At 31.1% G+C, this 18,988-nt stretch overlaps 7 protein-coding genes across 7 annotated transcripts; 6 read left to right on the top strand and 1 right to left on the bottom strand.

The window, feature by feature from the left end:
• The first annotated feature begins 77 nt into the window (after positions 1-77).
• Positions 78-2,538, top strand: LOC134827723 (longitudinals lacking protein, isoforms H/M/V-like). The gene is made up of 2 exons (XM_063840502.1): positions 78-215; positions 281-2,538. Exon 2 carries the CDS (start codon positions 587-589, stop codon positions 2,375-2,377), a length of 1,791 nt encoding a protein of 596 aa, XP_063696572.1. The 5' UTR covers positions 78-215; positions 281-586; the 3' UTR covers positions 2,378-2,538.
• A 1,411-nt stretch (positions 2,539-3,949) lies between these two features.
• Positions 3,950-5,178, top strand: LOC134827728 (mRNA-capping enzyme-like). Its single transcript, XM_063840508.1, has 3 exons — positions 3,950-4,055; positions 4,112-4,261; positions 4,320-5,178. Exons 1-3 carry the CDS (start codon positions 4,041-4,043, stop codon positions 5,061-5,063), a joined length of 909 nt encoding a protein of 302 aa, XP_063696578.1. The 5' UTR covers positions 3,950-4,040; the 3' UTR covers positions 5,064-5,178.
• A 511-nt stretch (positions 5,179-5,689) lies between these two features.
• Positions 5,690-6,668, top strand: LOC134827730 (G patch domain-containing protein 11). Its single transcript, XM_063840509.1, has 2 exons — positions 5,690-5,786; positions 5,844-6,668. The coding sequence occupies exons 1-2, from the start codon at positions 5,737-5,739 to the stop codon at positions 6,571-6,573; spliced, it is 780 nt and encodes a 259-aa protein (XP_063696579.1). The 5' UTR covers positions 5,690-5,736; the 3' UTR covers positions 6,574-6,668.
• On the bottom strand, positions 6,602-8,150 carry LOC134837862 (uncharacterized). Its single transcript, XM_063853254.1, has 2 exons — positions 7,830-8,150; positions 6,602-7,765 (listed from the first exon to the last, which is right to left on the bottom strand). Exons 1-2 carry the CDS (start codon positions 8,148-8,150, stop codon positions 6,602-6,604), a joined length of 1,485 nt encoding a protein of 494 aa, XP_063709324.1.
• A 909-nt stretch (positions 8,151-9,059) lies between these two features.
• Positions 9,060-10,630, top strand: LOC134827726 (cleavage stimulation factor subunit 1). Its single transcript, XM_063840506.1, has 3 exons — positions 9,060-9,238; positions 9,303-10,084; positions 10,142-10,630. The coding sequence occupies exons 1-3, from the start codon at positions 9,165-9,167 to the stop codon at positions 10,570-10,572; spliced, it is 1,287 nt and encodes a 428-aa protein (XP_063696576.1). The 5' UTR covers positions 9,060-9,164; the 3' UTR covers positions 10,573-10,630.
• An 811-nt stretch (positions 10,631-11,441) lies between these two features.
• LOC134827727 (probable serine/threonine-protein kinase kinX) lies at positions 11,442-14,760 on the top strand. Its single transcript, XM_063840507.1, has 4 exons — positions 11,442-11,578; positions 12,202-12,754; positions 13,279-13,743; positions 13,808-14,760. The coding sequence occupies exons 1-4, from the start codon at positions 11,522-11,524 to the stop codon at positions 13,894-13,896; spliced, it is 1,164 nt and encodes a 387-aa protein (XP_063696577.1). The 5' UTR covers positions 11,442-11,521; the 3' UTR covers positions 13,897-14,760.
• A 1,578-nt stretch (positions 14,761-16,338) lies between these two features.
• LOC134827731 (protein takeout-like) lies at positions 16,339-18,760 on the top strand. The gene is made up of 3 exons (XM_063840510.1): positions 16,339-16,462; positions 17,808-18,194; positions 18,251-18,760. Exons 1-3 carry the CDS (start codon positions 16,402-16,404, stop codon positions 18,568-18,570), a joined length of 768 nt encoding a protein of 255 aa, XP_063696580.1. The 5' UTR covers positions 16,339-16,401; the 3' UTR covers positions 18,571-18,760.
• Positions 18,761-18,988: the final 228 nt, after the last annotated feature.

Raw genomic sequence — 18,988 nt, 5'->3', positions numbered from 1 at the left:
TGAAAAATAAAAAATTTTTATTTTTTTCTCGTTTCCAGAAGTTGAATGACCCCGCATTGAGGTTTTGTTTACATTTTTGAAAGTACCTGAAGCTGGAAAATTTTCATTTTTTGAAAAGATCTTTAGAAACATCCCAATTTCTCGCATAAATTCGTGTCTCGAGCGATATTTGAGTGCAAGACGACATCAAAAGCGGTTCGTGCACATTGTTAAAGGTAACTTTGAAGAAGGAAGGAAAAAACGGAAGGTTATAAAACAACCAAACATTTTTCTTTTGCAGTAAAAAAAGTGAATTTTCGGACGAAATACGGAAATTATTGAGGAAAAGTGTTCTTTGGATTACGTAAAAGCTCGTTGGAATTGATCGGAATCCAGAAATCTCGGCAATTTGGTCCCCCAAAGTGATAAAATTCATTCGTATTTTTGGATTTGTGACGTCAACCCAGCGCCCGTACACGTAGCTCGCGTACAGACCGTATATCGTCGCTTACGAAATTCAAGGTCTTTGATGGTGATGACAACCAATGGATAATCTAATCGAATTTCTTTGAAACGACGACGTAAAAGTAGTTTTTTTTTGTGAAAAATGTCCGTGCAGCAATATTGCTTGCGATGGAACAACCATCAACCGAACTTTATTTCGGTTTTTTCGTCACTTTTGCACAGCGAAGCACTCGTTGATGTCACACTCGCTGCCGAAGGACGGCAATTGCAGGCACACAAAGTCGTGTTATCGGCCTGCAGTTCGTACTTCCAAGCACTTTTCACGGCAAATCCATGTCAGCATCCGATTGTCATCCTGAAAGACGTGCAATTTAACGACCTCAAGACAATCGTTGACTTCATGTACTACGGCGAAGTGAACGTTTCGACGGAACAATTGCCGCAAATTCTCAAAACGGCGGAAACGTTGAAGATAAAAGGACTCGCAGAGCTGCCCGAAGCTGGCGGAGCATTGGCAAAACAGGAAAATGTCGCTGCTGTCGGAAACGGTTCAGAGTCAATTTGGGGAAGCACGGAATCTCAAACGGCTTCTGCGCCATCGAACGAACAACAATTGTGGCAACAACAACAACGTTGTAGTGTCTCACCACCGAATGCCGGGTCTCCGGCGATGCGTCGAAAACGCCTTAAAAAATCAGATTCAGGATCGCAGGAGAGACATTATCAGGAACAAGCCGAGGGAAATTCGAATAGTCGATCTGTGAAGGAAGAAAGTGTCACGGAATCCACAGAATTGCCGAAACAAGAGTCAACGCAAGACTTTCCCGAAGACGAATCGATGAAAATTGAAGCAGATGTGCGTGCGGTTCTTGTGCCATCATCTTCTGTCGAAGCAACAACGATCAATATGTCGTCTTCGTCGTCGTCGCATGGCGAAGGCTCCTCATCGCCCGCTGTTTTAACGCATTCGCAATCTGTTTCGGGTACGAGTTCGTCGACAACGACATCTGTCGGCAGTAAACGACAACGTTTGTTGATTCGTCAACCGCGTGTCAAGAAAGAACTCGAAGGACATCTCGTACAATCAGGCTCAAATACGCCCGAAACCCCGGAATCAAGTCAACTTTATACAACGTGTCTCTTGACAGTTCCCTCGAGTCGCGTCATGGAACGAACAGCTTCCGAGCCAGCGCCATCTTCCGCTGGGAAAACGACAATTGCACCCGCAACAAATTCACCAAATTTGCTCAGTGTCCCAACTCAGTCACATTTAGTCAAGCAACACTCACATCCGTTGCTGCCGAGCCAAAGTAACTCCGCGACATACACTTTTCATCGACAACTTTCGCATCCCGTGTCATCGTCGGGCAGTACAACGCCCTCTGCACACACGCAAAAAAGCTCAATTGAACATCATAAGTCTTTTGATTCGGCAATCGGTTCGGCTTCGCATCAAACGCCCAATCCTCTCGTCGTTATAATCCCCGATACGAGCGCCACGACATCCGAAACTTTTACGACAAGCACTTCCACGCCATCTAGCGGATTATTAACTGTAGGCGGAGCTGCTGCTGCTTCACACAAAATGAAACCCGATGAATTCACGAGATCCATTTCGAGTCCTTTGTCGAGCACAACGAGTCGCGAATTGCTTTCGCTCGAAAACACAACAACTCGATCGTCGCATTGTCCCGTTACGAGACCCGGACCGGCGCTCGGATGTAATTATTGTTGGAATACGATTGATGCGCATGGGAGAATTTTGCGACGCAAAACCAAATATCACTGTCCCGAATGTCAGACGAATTTGTGTATTGTCCCGTGTTTCCAAGAGTATCACGAACGCTGGCAGAACGAGAATCCCCCAACGAACACAGAGCCCGCACTCAAGTCCTCACAGCGACATCAGTATGCGAAATCAGGGTCAATGTAGAGTGTTACATGTCTTTTATTAACTATGTGTACGAATCTGAACAAATTATTTTTTGGAAAGGAGATCAAAAAAATTGGTCTCCTCAAGGGCAATGTTTTGTGCCCAACAATTGTATAGTTTTAAAAAAAGAAGAAGAGAAGAAATAAATTTTTGACTTTTGTGACTTTAATTCTGCATTTTTATTTTTTTTATCTTAAAAAAATTTAACTTTCGCAAAAAAAAAAAAGTTGAAAATGAAACTAAAAAATACAAAATAAAACATTTTTTAATTTTTTTTAATTTTAAAACTAAAAAAGATACTCCTTGTTAAAAAAAAATTATTTCAAAATTCATTAAAAATATTTGAAATTTTTTTATATGAAAAAATATAAATTTCAATCCATTTGGAGCAAAATTTGACAAAAATAGCTTTGACACAGTTTTTGACACAGTTTTTTTGCTCTTGATTTAGTTTTTAAAACAAAACTATGTCAAAGAAAAAATTTTTTTTCAGTTTCAATTTTTTGGCAGTTTTGAGTTATAAAATGATTAAAAATGATAAATTAGAGCCCTCTGACAAATTTCAATCCATTTGGAGCAAAATTTGACAAAATAGCTTTGACACAGTTTTTGACACAGTTTTTTTGCTCTTGATTTAGTTTTTAAAACAAAACTATGTCAAAGAAAAAATTTTTTTTCAGTTTCAATTTTTTGGCAGTTTTGAGTTATAAAATGATTAAAAATGATAAATTAGAGCCCTCTGACAAATTTCAATCCATTTGGAGCAAAATTTGACAAAATAGCTTTGACACAGTTTTTGACACAGTTTTTTTGCTCTTGATTTAGTTTTTAAAACAAAACTATGTCAAAGAAAAAATTTTTTTTCAGTTTCAATTTTTTGGCAGTTTTGAGTTATAAAATGATTAAAAATGATAAATTAGAGCCCTCTGACAAATTTCAATCCATTTGGAGCAAAATTTGACAAAATAGCTTTGACACAGTTTTTGACACAGTTTTTTTGCTCTTGATTTAGTTTTTAAAACAAAACTATGTCAAAGAAAATTTTTTTTTTTCAGTTTCAATTTTTTGGCAGTTTTGAGTTATAAAATGATTAAAAATGATAAATTAGAGCCCTCTGACAAATTTCAATCCATTTGGAGCAAAATTTGACAAAATAGCTTTGACACAGTTTTTGACACAGTTTTTTTGCTCTTGATTTAGTTTTTAAAACAAAACTATGTCAAAGAAAAAATTTTTTTTCAGTTTCAATTTTTTGGCAGTTTTGAGTTATAAAATGATTAAAAATGATAAATTAGAGCCCTCTGACAAATTTCAATCCATTTGGAGCAAAATTTGACAAAATAGCTTTGACACAGTTTTTGACACAGTTTTTTTGCTCTTGATTTAGTTTTTAAAACAAAACTATGTGAAAGAAAAAAATTTTTTTCAGTTTCAATTTTTTTTTGTAGTTTTAAGAATAGTGTTTTAAAATTTTTAAAGAAAAATCAACTTGAGCGCATTTTTTACAAAAACAAAAAAAAATTGGATAGACCTGAAATTTTTAAAGAGAACAAAATTTTTAATTGAAATGCCCTAAAACTTTGTTTTGGTTTGAAATTTGACGTGGTTATTGTTTACATTTAGAAAATTGCTGAAAATTTATTTCTTTATTTGCCATTTTGTGATGAATATTCCAAAAGTAAGTCTTAAAACCTTTAAAAACATTAAAATTTATTAATTTCTCTTTATTTCAAGGAATGGATTGACTGCCCAAAAAAATCGTACCTAATCGGGAAGAAATTTGTTGCCTTCAAAACTCCTCTAGACCACAAATTCGAACGAAAATTAAAGAAAATTGACATTTTTACTCCCGACGATGTGTTTGAATGGCTTGCCAGATCCAAAGTTTGTCTTTTATCTCATAAAATTTCAACAAAAAATTAATTTTTATCATTTTTTTTAGTTACAACTCGGCTTATGGATCGATTTGACAAAAACCACACGCTATTTTGACGGAGTCGAGGTACAAAAACGTGGATGTCAGTATGCAAAAATCATGTGCGAAGGTCACGGAAGTGCTCCAACGCCGAAACAAGTGCAGGAATTCACGGATGTGATTGACAAATTCATCGCCGAGAATCCGGAAAAAATAATCGGCGTGCATTGTACTCACGGATACAACCGAACGGGCTTCCTAATTGTTACTTACATGGTAACACGATTGCAATATCAAGTCGATGACGCGTTAAAGGCATTTTCGAGCGGAAGACCTCCCGGGATTTACAGAGAACAGTACGTGAATGATCTCGTGAGACGATACGGGGGAGATTTGACGAAACATTTTATCGTGAAACCGATTTGGGTGAAAAAATCTGAGAATGAAACGAAGCCAATGGCAATTTCTGAGCCGGAAAAACGAAGCGAAATTCCTCGATTGGAATATCAACAAAGATCTTTTACTCAAAGACACACCGAATTAGGTCCCGATGAGAGACGAAAGCTTGCGGCACGAAGAAGATGGAAAGAATTTGACAGAAAACGACGAGAAAAGCGACGAGATTTAAGAGACAACGAAAGATTTCCAAGAAATAACGACAGATATCATCCAAGAGAACGAAGTTACAGATCGCCAGATAGAAATCGACGACGTTCAAATGAAAGAAATTATCGACATTATTCTAAAGAAAATTCGTCATATCGAAGTTAACAAAAAAAAAATTGTTGAAAATTTTTGCTTACATTTTTTAAGTGTAAGGACACTCCAAATTTATTTTTCAAAATTTCGTCAAAAAAATTTTTTTTTCAAAAATATTTAAAAATTTAACAAATAATTTTCTAATTAAAAAAAAAATAAATAAAAATTTTGAAATAAATAATTTTTCATATAAAAAGCCAATTTTTTAAAAAATTTTGATCGTTTAATTTTTTTTTTATTTTTAAAGTATTTTTTTTCGCTTTGATATTTATTTACTAATTAATTTAAAACTTCAAATAAATAATTAAAAAAAAAAAATCATCAAAAAAATTTAAATGAAATTCAAAAAAATTTGAAAAATATGTAAATTAATTTTCTGAAAAAAAAATTAAAAATCCATATAAAAATTATTTTATTTGCAAAATTTTTTTAAAAAAAAAAAAAAATTTTTATAATTTTCAAAATTTTTGGGATTTAATTTAAATTATTTTTTTTTGTAAAGCAATTTTTGAAGAAATTTTCAATTTATTTTTTTTTTCAATTTTTTTTTTCAATTAAATTTTCAGTTTTTGACATGAGACAAAAATTTCAATTTCAAATTTGTAATGCCCTAAATTTTTGTTTACAAACAAACTTCAGTAAAAAATAATTTTTCTCGCAAAAAAAATTAAAAAATAAAATAAAAATGTCCTCCGACGAAGACGATTACATGTCAGATAAAATCCTTGCAGCATGGTAAACTACAAATCTCACAAAAAATTATTTTTTTCACAATTTTTTACCAATTTTCAGCACAAGCAACACAAAAACCAAAGACATCCGTCCCGGCTTGATTCACAATCACTCCCGAAAACGCGAACACGAGCTTGCCGTGAAGAAAGCTCGCTTAGATGAGGAACAAAAGAAGAAACAACAACCAGCTTTGCGTTTACAGGAAGGTCTCAGCACGTCACTTAGCAGTTCAAACAAAGGTTTCGCCATGCTACAAAAAATGGGCTACAAAGAGGGACAAGCTTTGGGAAAATCTGAAACGGGAATTAAGGAACCGATTGGATTACAGATCAAAAATGATCGCGGCGGATTGGGACGAGAAGCTGCAATTAAAGAAATTCAAGAATTTCGAGCTCAAGCAGCTTTAAAACGTGCGACAAAGAGCGAGGATCAAATAACACCCGAAGAATATCGACGACAAATGGCTTTAAAATCACAAACGAAGCAAATTGACTTTGATTTGGCGAAAGCGCAAAAGGCATGTGAACGTTTAGATCGAGATCTGAAAGTCACTTATCCAATTATGAAGTTTTTTTGGCCCGAAAATCGATTGCCGGTAGATGAGGAGGACGAAAAAGATGAAGAAACGGAGGAAAAAGAACCAGAAAAGTACGAAAATTCGGAAAAATTGGAAATGTTGACGCGATATTTGCGTTCGTGTTACTTCTACTGCATCTATTGTGGCACAAAATACGAAAATGCGGAAGATTTTCAAGCAAATTGTCCGGGCCCGAGTAAAGATGATCATTAAATGCAACTAATTTTATTTAAAATTCTCGTTAATTCAAATAATTTTCCGAATACATGTCCTCGAGACATTCGATTCGAGGATGTCGACAAATAAAATCGTACACAAAATCCTTCACATACGTTTCGCTCGGATATTGGTCCTGATAAATAATACTGTCGGCGAGATATTTGGCGAGACGCTTGAAGAGGAACTTTTCAATTTGCCCATTTTTGTATGGCATCATGAGAGTTTTGACAACCCAATGAGAAATCCGCTTTCGACAACTTCCCAGAAGAATTTCGTCGAGTTCTATGCTCGGACTATATGGCGCGAGTTCATTTTCAGTCTCATCATCGTCAAACAATTCACGGAATCGTTGTTTAATTTTTTCGTATTTGCGAAAATTTCGTTCCGCGATGTCGCTCAAGACAGTTCGAAGTCGCATTTTTTGATGATGAAGCTCACAAGGCCAAATACTCGACATTAAACGTTGTTTCATCTCTTTTTCCTCTTGTTCCGGGTCTTTCATCTTCGATAATGTTTGTAAATCTATCACGGGCGATGGTTCACGAGTCACTTTTACGACATTTTTTGACGATTCTGCTCCAAAAATATCCTCGACGTCATTTTTTGTCTCTTCTTCGCCGAACATTTCGTTCAATTCCTGCATAATTTTCTTCTCTACTTCGTCTTGGGCATCTTGATTCACGGAATTTGATGTGCAAGTGCTTGCGGGAGTCATTAAACAAGTTGGCGTTGCAGGAATTTGCAAATAATTGATGCTCGGTGTTTGACTTGCGACGCTACTTGGTGTTGCGGGAGCGAAAAATACCTGTTTTTGTTGCTTTCGATGCGAAAGAAGGTCATTTAAGTTAATCGAAGGGGTCATTGGAGGTCTTGTAGGTGTCTCAATAACCGGCAATGGATCCAAACAATCATTTTTGGGGCATTTCATGTCGTCCGTTTCGATAAAACTCTCTTGAAATCGACGAATTTTCTCATCTAACGTTGCTTCGGACACGTCAATTTCATTTCTCGTTGATTTTTTATGCTTTTTTGCATCGACAACTATCGGGCTGGGTATTCGCTTTTGATGATGAACGACGCTCGTTTGGGTCGCAACGTGTTTCTTGCTTGGCTTCGAATTGAATTTTGTCTTCATCAGCACAGCATTCAACAAATTTTGCTGAGTCTCATTTTTAATTGTGTCGATCTACAAAAAATAAAAATTTGTTAATTTTTTTTTTTTTTTTTGAAAAATCAGCAAAAAAAATTACCAATTTATTAATTTGCTTCCTATAAAGCGAGACAATGGTGCATGCCTTAAGAGCTTCAATCTCAATCGTTTCAGCAGTTTCTTTGATCTCCTTTTCCGTGACAATTAAACCGGAAATTTGGCCTGTGTCGCTTTTGAGCCATAAATTGTAATTGTCTCGCAAAACGCCTTCAACATACTTCAAATATTGCAAACGCACGTAATCCTCGAGTTGATGATGGAGGTCTTCCTTTTGGAGATGCACGGATTTCGGATGACGATTCTTCTTTGAGCTTCTGTTAATTTCAGGATATTTTAGCTTTGTGTCTTGTGAGCTTTTCATGACGACTGACTTTCGTAACTTGCGACGAGAGACAATTTTTTCATTTACAATATTGCTGAATTATCAATTTTTTGTAAATTTATTTATTTTTTTTTATCGATTTGACAAGTACCGTAAGGATGAAACCGCTAAAAAGATAAAAATTTTAGAAGAAAAATTATTAAAAATTACATGAAGAAAAAATTTAAAATTTATTAAAAAAAAAATTAATTAATTACCTAATTATTTTTTTTTCATTCATTTTTATTTATATATTCGAGAAAATTTCTTTAAATTATAATTTTAAATTAATATTTCTTTAGTTTAAAATAAATTTTAAAAAATATTTCAAATTTAAATGCTCCAAAATTTTATTAAATTAATTTTTTTCGCAAAATTTAATGCAAAGTTTTTTATTAAAATTTTTTTCTTTTAAAAAAATGCAAATTATCAAGCAAAATTTTTTATATGAAAAATATTTTTAAAAATTTAAGAAAATTAAAAAATATATTAAAAAATTTATGAAAAATATATAAGAAAAAAATTTAAATATCAAAAAAATTTTTTAATATGAAAAATAAAAAAAAAAAATTAAGAGAATAAGGTGAATAAAAATAATTATAAAAATTTTTATTATTTTTATTTTAATTATAAAAATATTTTTAAAAAATAATTCTGAATTTATCTGGGATTTTTTTTTCTTTTAAAAAATATTATTTAAGTACCTAGAAATTTTTTAATACGAAAAAAAATATAAAAAAGTTAAAATAAAAAAAAAAATTAATTTAAAAATTTTAAATTAATTTTTATGAAAATAATTTTAATTTAAAAAAATTATTTAAATTTTTTTCTCATAAAATTTAAATAAATTTAATTCATGTCAAAATAATGGTTATACCGTATGTCAAACCGTAAGTCAAAAACGTAAACAAAACCGGCTTGTTGAAGAACAAAAATTGCTTTAAAATTGAAAATAAAACAGAAAATTAATAAAAATCCATTAAATTTAAAGCTAAAGAGGCATTTAGAGCAAAAATGAAGGACACAGAAATATTGGATCCAACAAATACCGTAAAAAATCGCGAAATTTTGTATCGACTCATGATTAGGTTTGTTTTTGCCTCGATTTCAACATGTTTTTATACAAATTTTCAATGTAAATTTCCTTTTTAGCCAACTTTTCTACGACGGTTATCACAATTTGGCTGTCGAATTAACGAGCATCATTCGTGCGGATCCTCCCTGTCCCCCAAGCGATCGTTTATTTCACGTAATGATGACGGGCATGGCGAACGAGCGCAAGAAAAAAGACGAAGAACTCGCTTCCATGGAAGGAACAATGGGTTTAGATCTCGAATTCGAGACTGAAGGCTCCGCATTAGCTCCCGAACCAGCAAGTTACGAAACTGCTTACGTTACTTCGCATAAAGCGGCGTGTCGTGCGGGATGTTTTACGTTCGATGGACAACTCGTGGCAACGGGAAGTGTCGATGCGAGTATAAAAATCTTGGATGTTGATCGAATGTTGGCGAAATCTGCGCCTGAGGATTTAGAACCGGGTCGTTCGGAGCATGGGCATCCTGTTATAAGAACACTTTATGATCACACAGACGAAGTTAGTGTTTTGGAATTTCATCCGTCGGAGCAAATTTTGGCTTCCGGGTCGAGAGATTGCACTGTGAAGTTGTTTGACATCTCAAAAGCGAGTGTTAAAAAGGCACATAAAGTTTTTACGGATTGTGAGGCGGTGCGATGTGTCAGTTTTCATCCAACTGGAGACTATTTGGCTGTCGGAACGAATCATTCGGTATTGAGAGTTTATGATATCTCGACGGGACAATGTTTCGTGAGTCCCATGGCTTCGCAGCATCACAAATCGGAGATAACTTGCGTCAAATATGCCGTCACGGGAAAACTTTATGCCACGGGATCGACTGATGGATGCATTAAAATCTGTAAAAAATTTTTAAAAAATATTTTAAATAAAAATTCATAATTTTCTTCAATTTTAGGGGATGGCGTCAGCGGCAGATGCATCAACACATTTATTCAAGCGCACGACGGCTCCGAAATTTGTAGCGTGGTTTTCACGAAAAACGGCAAATATCTCTTGTCATCGGGAAAAGATTCGCTCGTCAAGTTATGGGAGCTCAATACAAGTCGATGTCTCATTGCTTATACGGGCGCCGGAACAACGGGCAAACAAGAACACAGCACACAAGCGATTTTCAATCATACCGAAGATTTTGTCTTGTTCCCCGATGAAGTAACGACGTCGTTATGCGCGTGGAATTCGCGAAATGCATCAAGAGCTCATTTGATGTCACTCGGGCATAATGGTCCAGTGCGTCACATTGTTCACAGTCCAACACACGCCGCATTCCTGACATGCTCCGAAGATTACAGAGCGAGATTCTGGGTTCGAAGACAAACGAGCCATTAAAAAATATAACAACAAAAAAATTGTAATTCAAGAAACCGTAAAATTTTAAATAAAATAAAAATTTCTTTCACAAAAAAAATTTCAATTTTTGAAATGATTTATTACACTGATGCGGAATTTATTTTTATTTTTTGTATAAATAATTTTGAAGAAAAATTATCGAAATTTTTTGCTTTTGCATGATTTTTTGATTTAATGTACTTTTAATTTATTTTCAAAAAAAAAATTATTTATTTTAAATTAATTTTTTTTTTAATTTATTTTAATTTATTTTAATTAAATTTTAATTAATTTTCAATTTAATTTTAATTTATTTTTTAAAAATTTTTTAAATATTTTTTATTTTAATAATTTTTTTATTAAAATTTTTTTATTTTTATTAAAATTTTTTTTTAATTATTTAATTATCAAGAGAAATTTTGCTTTTGAAAAAAAAAAAATATTACAAAAATTTTTAAATTATTTTTTTTATAAATGAAAATTTTTATAAATTATTTTAATTTTTAAATCTAATCTAAAATAAAAAAAAAAATAATTAAGTCAATTCCTTTACGATACAATTAAAATTTTAAATTATTTAATTAATTTTTAATTCTTAAAATTAAAAAAAAAATAATTAAAAATATTTTTTAAATTCGCGATTTTCTTTTAAAATTTTAATCGAAAAATATGAAAAAATAATTTTTCACGTTAAAAAAATTAAATTAAAATTAAATTAAAATTAAATTAAATTTTAAACTTTTGAAAAAATTTAATGAACAAAATATTAACGGTTGATTAATTCGAAAAAATGAGACGACTGAAATTGATAAGCTAAACGTCAAGCAAGTAAACTGTCAATTTTGTGACAAATTAAAGCTTTACTGTGCGAAGTTAGTACCAAGCAGCTCAACGACAAGTTTTAATTTACGGAAATTCTCAAAAATTATTGCTAAAAAATAAGCTAGACATGTCGGATGTTCAATCGGAAACCCCAAAGGCTGAGGAGGTCAACAATGCAGGCACGGTAAGCATGAAATTCGCGTCGAAAAGTGCCAAAATCCCAAATCATAAATTTTCCCCCGTTCATTATGTGACGACGCTTTGGTAAAAGCGTTCGGCATTTAACAATATTGTGACATTTTATGCAAAATTGCGTCTCATTTTACCGCAGAATGAGCGACGGGAGTTGCAAACTTCGCATCGCACATTGCGACTTTTTGGTATTTGCGCCGCATCGAGAAGTTACTTTTTGCTCGCTATTATCAAATAAATGACTGTCGAAATTCTGCAAATATGCGTTAGAACACGTCGTATGCTTGTATAGGTTATGTAGAGGCCTCTATCTACACGCGAATTGTCGTTGAAAAGTTGTTTTTGTGGAAAATTCCAGACTTTCGGGGTCTTTTTTTGCAAAATCGGGCAACTTTCGCGGAGCACATGCACGAAAAAAGGCGGCTTTTACGAAAATTTCATGTTGTGCACTTTAGAAAGCATTGTCTTGCATACATATCTGATGTATGTGCACACTCACACTCATGTAAACACGCATGAACATGTTACGTCGCACTCACACAAGCAACTAGTTCAAGTGCCGCCAATACAAATACACTCGATATTTACTATTTATTTTTGTTTTTCTCGCCACAGCCATCGAAGCGCACTCCGTCAAAGCGCAAGTCAGCGTTGGAGCGACACAAGGAGGAAGCTGAGGAAGTTTTGAAGAACATGGGCGGCACATTGGAGCTCGAGGGCAAACGTCGCACACGATCCAGCAACAAAGTTTCGCCAACTGTCGTTGCTCCGCCGCCAGCGAAAAAGGCAAAAACGTCGCCGGCAACGCCAACTCGCGGAGGCAGAGGACGCAAAAAGGTCGAAGTTGAGGAAGAGGAAAAGCCCGAAAGTAACGGAGAAGCCAAAACAGAAGAGCCCAAAGCGTCTCCGGTGAAGGAAAATGACAAAGCTGCTGTTGCCGAAGAGAAAATGGACGAAGACAAGGTTGAGGAAAAGACGCCGCGCAAAGCTGAGGCAGAAAAGAAGCTGGAAACGGTTCACGAAAACAACGTAGAGGAGGAAAAGAAGTCAAGTACGCCGGCAAAAGAGGAGAAACCCGCAGAGAAACCAACTGAAGTCGCAACGACAGACAATGTTGACAGTGCGAAGAAGGAAGAGACACCAGTTGAACAAATGGAAGTTGATCAAGGTAACTATTTCTCAAGATTTTGTATGAAAAAATTATCAAAAAATTTTTTTCGATTTTATCAAAAGTAATTTTTATGAAAAATTTCAAATTTTTGTAAATTTTTGACGAAAAATATCAAATTTTTTTCAAATTCAATTAAAAATTTAATATTTTCTTGCTTTAAAAATTTTTTTAAAAATATTTTTTAATTTTTGTCTCAATTTTCCAAACATGTTATTTTTTTTATTTTCTATTTTTTAAAACTCATGAAATTTATTTTTTTAAAATTTTGTATCATATTTTCGGTTCGAAACCAGTTTAATTTTCTTAAATTTAAAAATTTTTGTGAAAAACTTTAATTTTATTTTTTTTTTATTTTTTCAATTTTTGTGAAAAATTTAAAATTAATTTTCTCAATTTACAAAAAAAAAAAAATATTTAAATTTTTTTTAATTTTAATTTTTATTTTTTAAAAATTCTGAAATCCAAACTTTTTTTTAACATTTTTATGATATTTTCTATAAAACTCTCAATTTTCGTTACAGAACCTGCCGCTGCGGAAGAAAAGCCCACAGAAACCCCCTCAGAAGATGCCATGAAAGAAACGCCAACCGAAGAAAAGAAAGACGAAACACCCGTTGTCGAGCCATCACCCGCAGAAGTCAAAGAAGTAGTTGAAGAATCAAAAGTTGTCGAGGAGAAACCCGCTGTAGTCGAAGAAAAAGCAGTAGAAGAAGAAAAGAAAGAAGAAGTCGTCGTTGCAGCGGAAACAGAGACACCAAAGCAAGTTGAGACACCTGCGGAAGAAAAACCCGTGGAAGAACCAACGAAAAATGGCGAAGCTACTACTGAGGAAAAGGTTGCGACAGAAACCGAAACGAAACCCGAGACAGCCGAGACGGAAATGAAAGAAAGTTCAGAGGTTGTCAAAGAAGTAGCTGAGGTGACATCTCCCGTTAAGGCTGCCGCTCCCGTTGTCGTCGAACAAGAGAAAGTTGATGCGCCAACAAGTAAGTTTTCAAAAAATTTTCTTCAAAAAAAAATTTTTTTTTTAATAAAATATTTTTTTCATAGACGAGCCTGCATTAGCTGTCGAACCAACAACAGAGACAGAAAAACCCGTGAACGCTGCCGCTGTGGTGACAGAAACTGCCGCACAATAAATTCATTTTCATTCAAATATGACGGAAAAAGATTCTGAGATCTTTAAAAAAAATTCACAACAACTTTTTTTTTATTATTTTTTCGAAACTATCATTTTTGGTACACACACATAACATAATAGAAGAAGACGATGTGTATAAAAATAAATCCATTTTCTGCAACATTTCACTGCAGAAATACAAAAAAGCAAATAATATACAATTAAAATAACAATAAGTAATATTAAAATTAATATAATAGTTTAAAAAAGGAAGAAGCATGAACGAGTGATGACTCCAAATTTATTTGAAATTTCGTAAAAATGGGATATATGTAGTTTCACACAGACATACAACACAAAAACACAATAGTTTATCATCATCAAAGAAATCGGATTATATTTTAACACAAATAATATGACTAATATAGAATGAGAAATATAAATATTGAAGTTTATATAGATAAATAGAACATTTCTTTTTTTTTAATATAAAATAATGTAATTTTTTTTTTTATTTTCATTAAAAAAAATCATTTTTTTTTTCAAGAACGAACCACCTCCTCTAAAGACTAATTTTTCTTCAACATAAATGTAACTCTTGACATTGAAATGTAAATAAATACACGTGGATACAACAACAAGTGCATTTTCTGCTCTTGAGAAATTAATCGACATGACCCTGAATGAATATTTAATTAATAAAAGATGAATGAAAAATATCAAAAAAATAAAATAAAAATGTTTTCTGGCAAAAAAATGAAAATCCACTTTTTAAAATATAATTAAAAAAAGGAACATTTAATTTTAAATCTGAGAGAAAATATAATAATTACTTTTTAATTCAAACTTATTATTATTATCTTAGTAATAAATGAAGAAAAAGAAAATTATAAAAAAAATATTACAGTAAGAAAAAAATGGAAATAAAAATCTTAATATAGAATTTTTTGTTTTTTTTTATTGAACTCGACTTGTACTTGTTTTAAAGCACTTTTCATTAATTAAATTTTAATTTTTTTTAAATTAAAAAAAAAATTAAAATTTATTTTTTATTAAATTATTTATATTTTTTATATAAATATTATTTTTCTATTTTTTTTAAATACATATATTTTTTAATTAAATTTCTATATTTTAAAAAATATTTTATTTTATTTTAAAAAATGGTATAAGAAAATTAATTAATTAAAATTTTTTTTAAATTTGTTTTGCTTTCTTTTTTTCGTAGTTTTTGGTTTTTTTTTTTTAAATTTCTAAAAAAACTTTTAATATTTATTTTAATTTAAAAAATTTTTAATCTCTTCATTCTTTTTTCAAATTAAATTAAAAAATTAATTAAAAATTATTATTAAAATAATTCAAATAAATTTTTTAAACTCTTAATTTTTATCTCTAAACGAACTTGATTTTTATTTTTCGCAAAAAAATATTTTTTCACATTTTTTTTATTTTAATAATTTTTTTTAACGAATTTAATTTTTAATTATTTTTATAATTTATTTTTTTAATTAATTATTTTAATTAAATTATTTTAATTATTTTTTTTAAATTAATTTTTAATTAATTAATTTTTTTTTTAATTAATTTAATTTAATTAATTAATTTATTAATTTAATTTAATTTAATTTTTTTTAATTATTTTTTTTAATTTTTAGATTCGCAACTTTTTCAACGTTTCAAGTTGATGAAAAAATAAATTTTCCATCATAACAGTTCAAAAATAGATCAAAAAGGTTAAAATCTCCTCCTGAAACTGACGCAATTCGTTATTCGCAGAAACTATCGATGCCTACAAGCACTTTTCAAAATGCAATTTCCACACCTGACAATTAAACGACGTTAACTACTTTGTCAGAATACGTGTCAAGAACGTGATTCGTACATTTCACGTGCTAACTCGACACTTACTTTGAAATTTTCAGCAATGAGAAGATCACAATCTCGTTACGTCGAGGTCTCGCAGCATCAACGGGGTTGCAAAAAGCCGCGTCTCGTCGTCGTCGTCGAAAAGAGTTAATCACCTCCTCGAAACGTGACAACTTTATCACAGCAAGAGATGTTTTTCCATCGAATGACTTGAGTCTAAGTCACTTTATTTAGTAGTTCGATAAATTAGCATTTTGCTGCATATTTTACACGCGGGATAAAGAGATTCTGGGAATTACCGGCAAGTAGAGCTGACGCGGTGCGCGTTTCGTGTCATTTTGTGCTCGTGCGATGCAGTTTGCGACGCGTGCTACCCCTAATAACACTTGCAACTGATTTAAAGGTCTCTAAGGTGAACGCTTCACATGTTTCAACAATTTTTATTATTACAATAAATGCACGGCATATCTTTTATAGGGAATAATTGCTTAATTAATTTCAATAATAATATTTTAATATTATGCATTGAATAAGATGAAAAAATAAGTATAAAAGGGAAAATATGCCGGTAAGGTAATTTCAGTCTGTTATCTAGTTTAAGTCGAAAAGGACACGCTTTTATCGCGAAAAAAAATATTTTTTTTTAATTTGTTGCAAAATGTTGGAAAAACTGATAGTTGCGTCAATAGTTTTGAGTGTTTGTCAAAGTGCTCAACTTCGTAAGTGAAAAAAAAATATTTTAAGTGTATTTAAGTGAAGAGTTTTTAAAAACTTTTGTAATTTTCCTTAACTTATGACGTCAAGAAAGTTAAAAAAAAATTATTTGAAAAAAAATTTTTTTTATGTAATTTTAAAATAAATGAAAAAGTATTAATTTTATTAAAAGCAAGAAGACGAGTTGTTATAGTAATTAAATGAACTTTGTGTCTTGAGTCTAGTTTCTTTAAATTAGTAGTTGATCAATAAAGTCGTACATTGAACTTCGTGTAATAATTTTTTTTTGTTGCTGAGATATTTATAAATAGTGTTTAATTAAAGTTCTGTTATATTTAATTTTTTTTTTATTTTGTCAATTTAAATAAAAATATTGATAAATAAATATTTTTTTATTTTTGAAAAATTAATTTAATTTAAAAATAAAAAAAAAAATTAATTAATTTAAAAATAAATTAAAAATAAAAATTTAATAAATAAAATAAAAATTATTTTAAAAAATAGTAAAATTTAAAAGAAAATAATTGAAGATTTAATTTTTATTTTATTTTATTTTTTTATCTATTTTGATATGAATTTTTCATTATTTTCTCATATGTAAAACTTTAAATTTATTTTTTATTAAAAAAAAATAATAAAAAAAACTCAAATTAAAAAAAAAAAATAAATTTTATTTTGGAAAACTTTAATTATTTTGAAATTTAATTTTTTTTTATTTTAAATTTTTTATTTAAATTAATTTTTTTTTAATTTTATTTTTTTTTTTATTTTTTTTTTAATTTTTTTTTTTAATTTTTTTTTTAATTTTTTTATTATTTTATTTTTTTTTATTTTTTTGCATTTAATTTAATTTAACTTTGAATAAATTTAGCACTCCAACTATCATAGTCTGATTAAAAATAGGAAATAAAATTTAATGAACGTCAATTAATACTTAAAAACTCATCAAAAATGACATTTTCAATCACAAAACATTAATTTTTTAACAGAAAAAAAATTATTGAAGGATAAAAAAATATTTCAGTTAATTATTTTCTCATAAAATTTATTTGCTTTTATTTAATTGTAGAAAACTTATTTTTTTTCAATCAAGAACAAAAACAGGAAATGTAAAAATCGCTTCCTTTGTAAAAAAAAATAAGTTTTATTGTCGTGATGAGAAACGGAGCAAGTTGTTAATTTGTGTTTGTTTTAATTACAATCAACAATCTCGATCAGATTTCCTCATGAATAATGCTAATTAACGCGCATTTTAATTTTTTATCTTCTTAATTTTTATCAGATTATGCAATTAAATAAAATTTATGCAAATCCTTTGAATTTTTCATTATTTTTTATTTTTTTTTACAGCAAGTGATATAACAAAATGCAAATTCGGCGACGGAAAATGCATAGCGGAGAGTGCAGCTTACACAGCGAGTAAATACAAGAATGGTCTTCCAAGCATGGGATTGTTGTCAATCGATCCAATTGTCATTCCCGAAGTCTCAATATTGGAAGATAAAAAATCGAAGCAACAAAAAGCTGTCAACATCAACTTATGGTTCAAGGATTGGAACATGTATGGCTTCAGCCAGATGAAAGTGAAGAAAATCAAGGGATTCGACAAAGAATTTAGCGGAAAAATCACCTACGATGCTTTTATACCGCAAATTGTGTTAGTTGGGCAGTACCGGATCAGCGGGCAAGTGTTGGTTTTGCCGATTCAAGGAGAAGGATTTTCCAATTTGACGTTAGGTAAGGACTTAAAATGTCTTAAAAAATATTTTTTGTTAATTTTTTGACATTTTTAGACAATTGCAAGCTCCATGTCGAAGCAACTGGCAAGGAATTCGACAAAAATGGCATCCGTCATGCTGCTCTAACGGGAATTTCCCGCATCGATATGAAGACATCTCGTTTGCATGTGCGTCTTGACAACTTATTTAACGGCAACAAAGCTCTCGGAGACACGATGAACCAATTTTTGAACGATAACTGGAAGGAAATCTACGACGAACTCAAACCTGGGGTGTTGGATGCTTTGGGACAAGTCGTCGTGAATTTAGTTAATAATGTCTTGACAAAAGTGCCGTATGATGACTTGATGATAGATGATACACTCGCTCCATAAAAATTAATTTTTAAGCATTTTTTGATAATATAAGAGGAAATTTTCTGTGAAAATACAAGAAAAAGTGTTTAAAGTTGATTGAAATGGAAAAATATGCCAATGTCGTATCAAGGCGTGTCATCAAACGTTCTTCAAAGCCTCATTTTACATGCAAAACAAGTGCAAGTGTGTTGTTTATCTAATTGCAATAAACATGTCGTTGTAAAAAGTGTAACAAAACATGTTCGCAAATATTTATCTAACATAATTTTGAGCTATATAAATTATTTTACCTGCACTTTTTGATCGTTAAACGAGCATTTGAACAGCTTTTTCGACGCATTTCGACGGAAATTGTCAATTTGCTTCATTTTTCGTTCTAAAAATAGGAAAATTTCATGAAAATGCGCTTTTGTGCCTTACTGACGAACGAAATTCT

This window comes from Culicoides brevitarsis, chromosome 1, assembly GCF_036172545.1.
Source record: "Culicoides brevitarsis isolate CSIRO-B50_1 chromosome 1, AGI_CSIRO_Cbre_v1, whole genome shotgun sequence".
In the NCBI taxonomy this organism is placed as follows: domain Eukaryota; kingdom Metazoa; phylum Arthropoda; class Insecta; order Diptera; family Ceratopogonidae; genus Culicoides; species Culicoides brevitarsis.
Note: the sequence above shows the minus strand (reverse complement) of the source record. Positions and strands in the feature narration are given on the sequence as shown.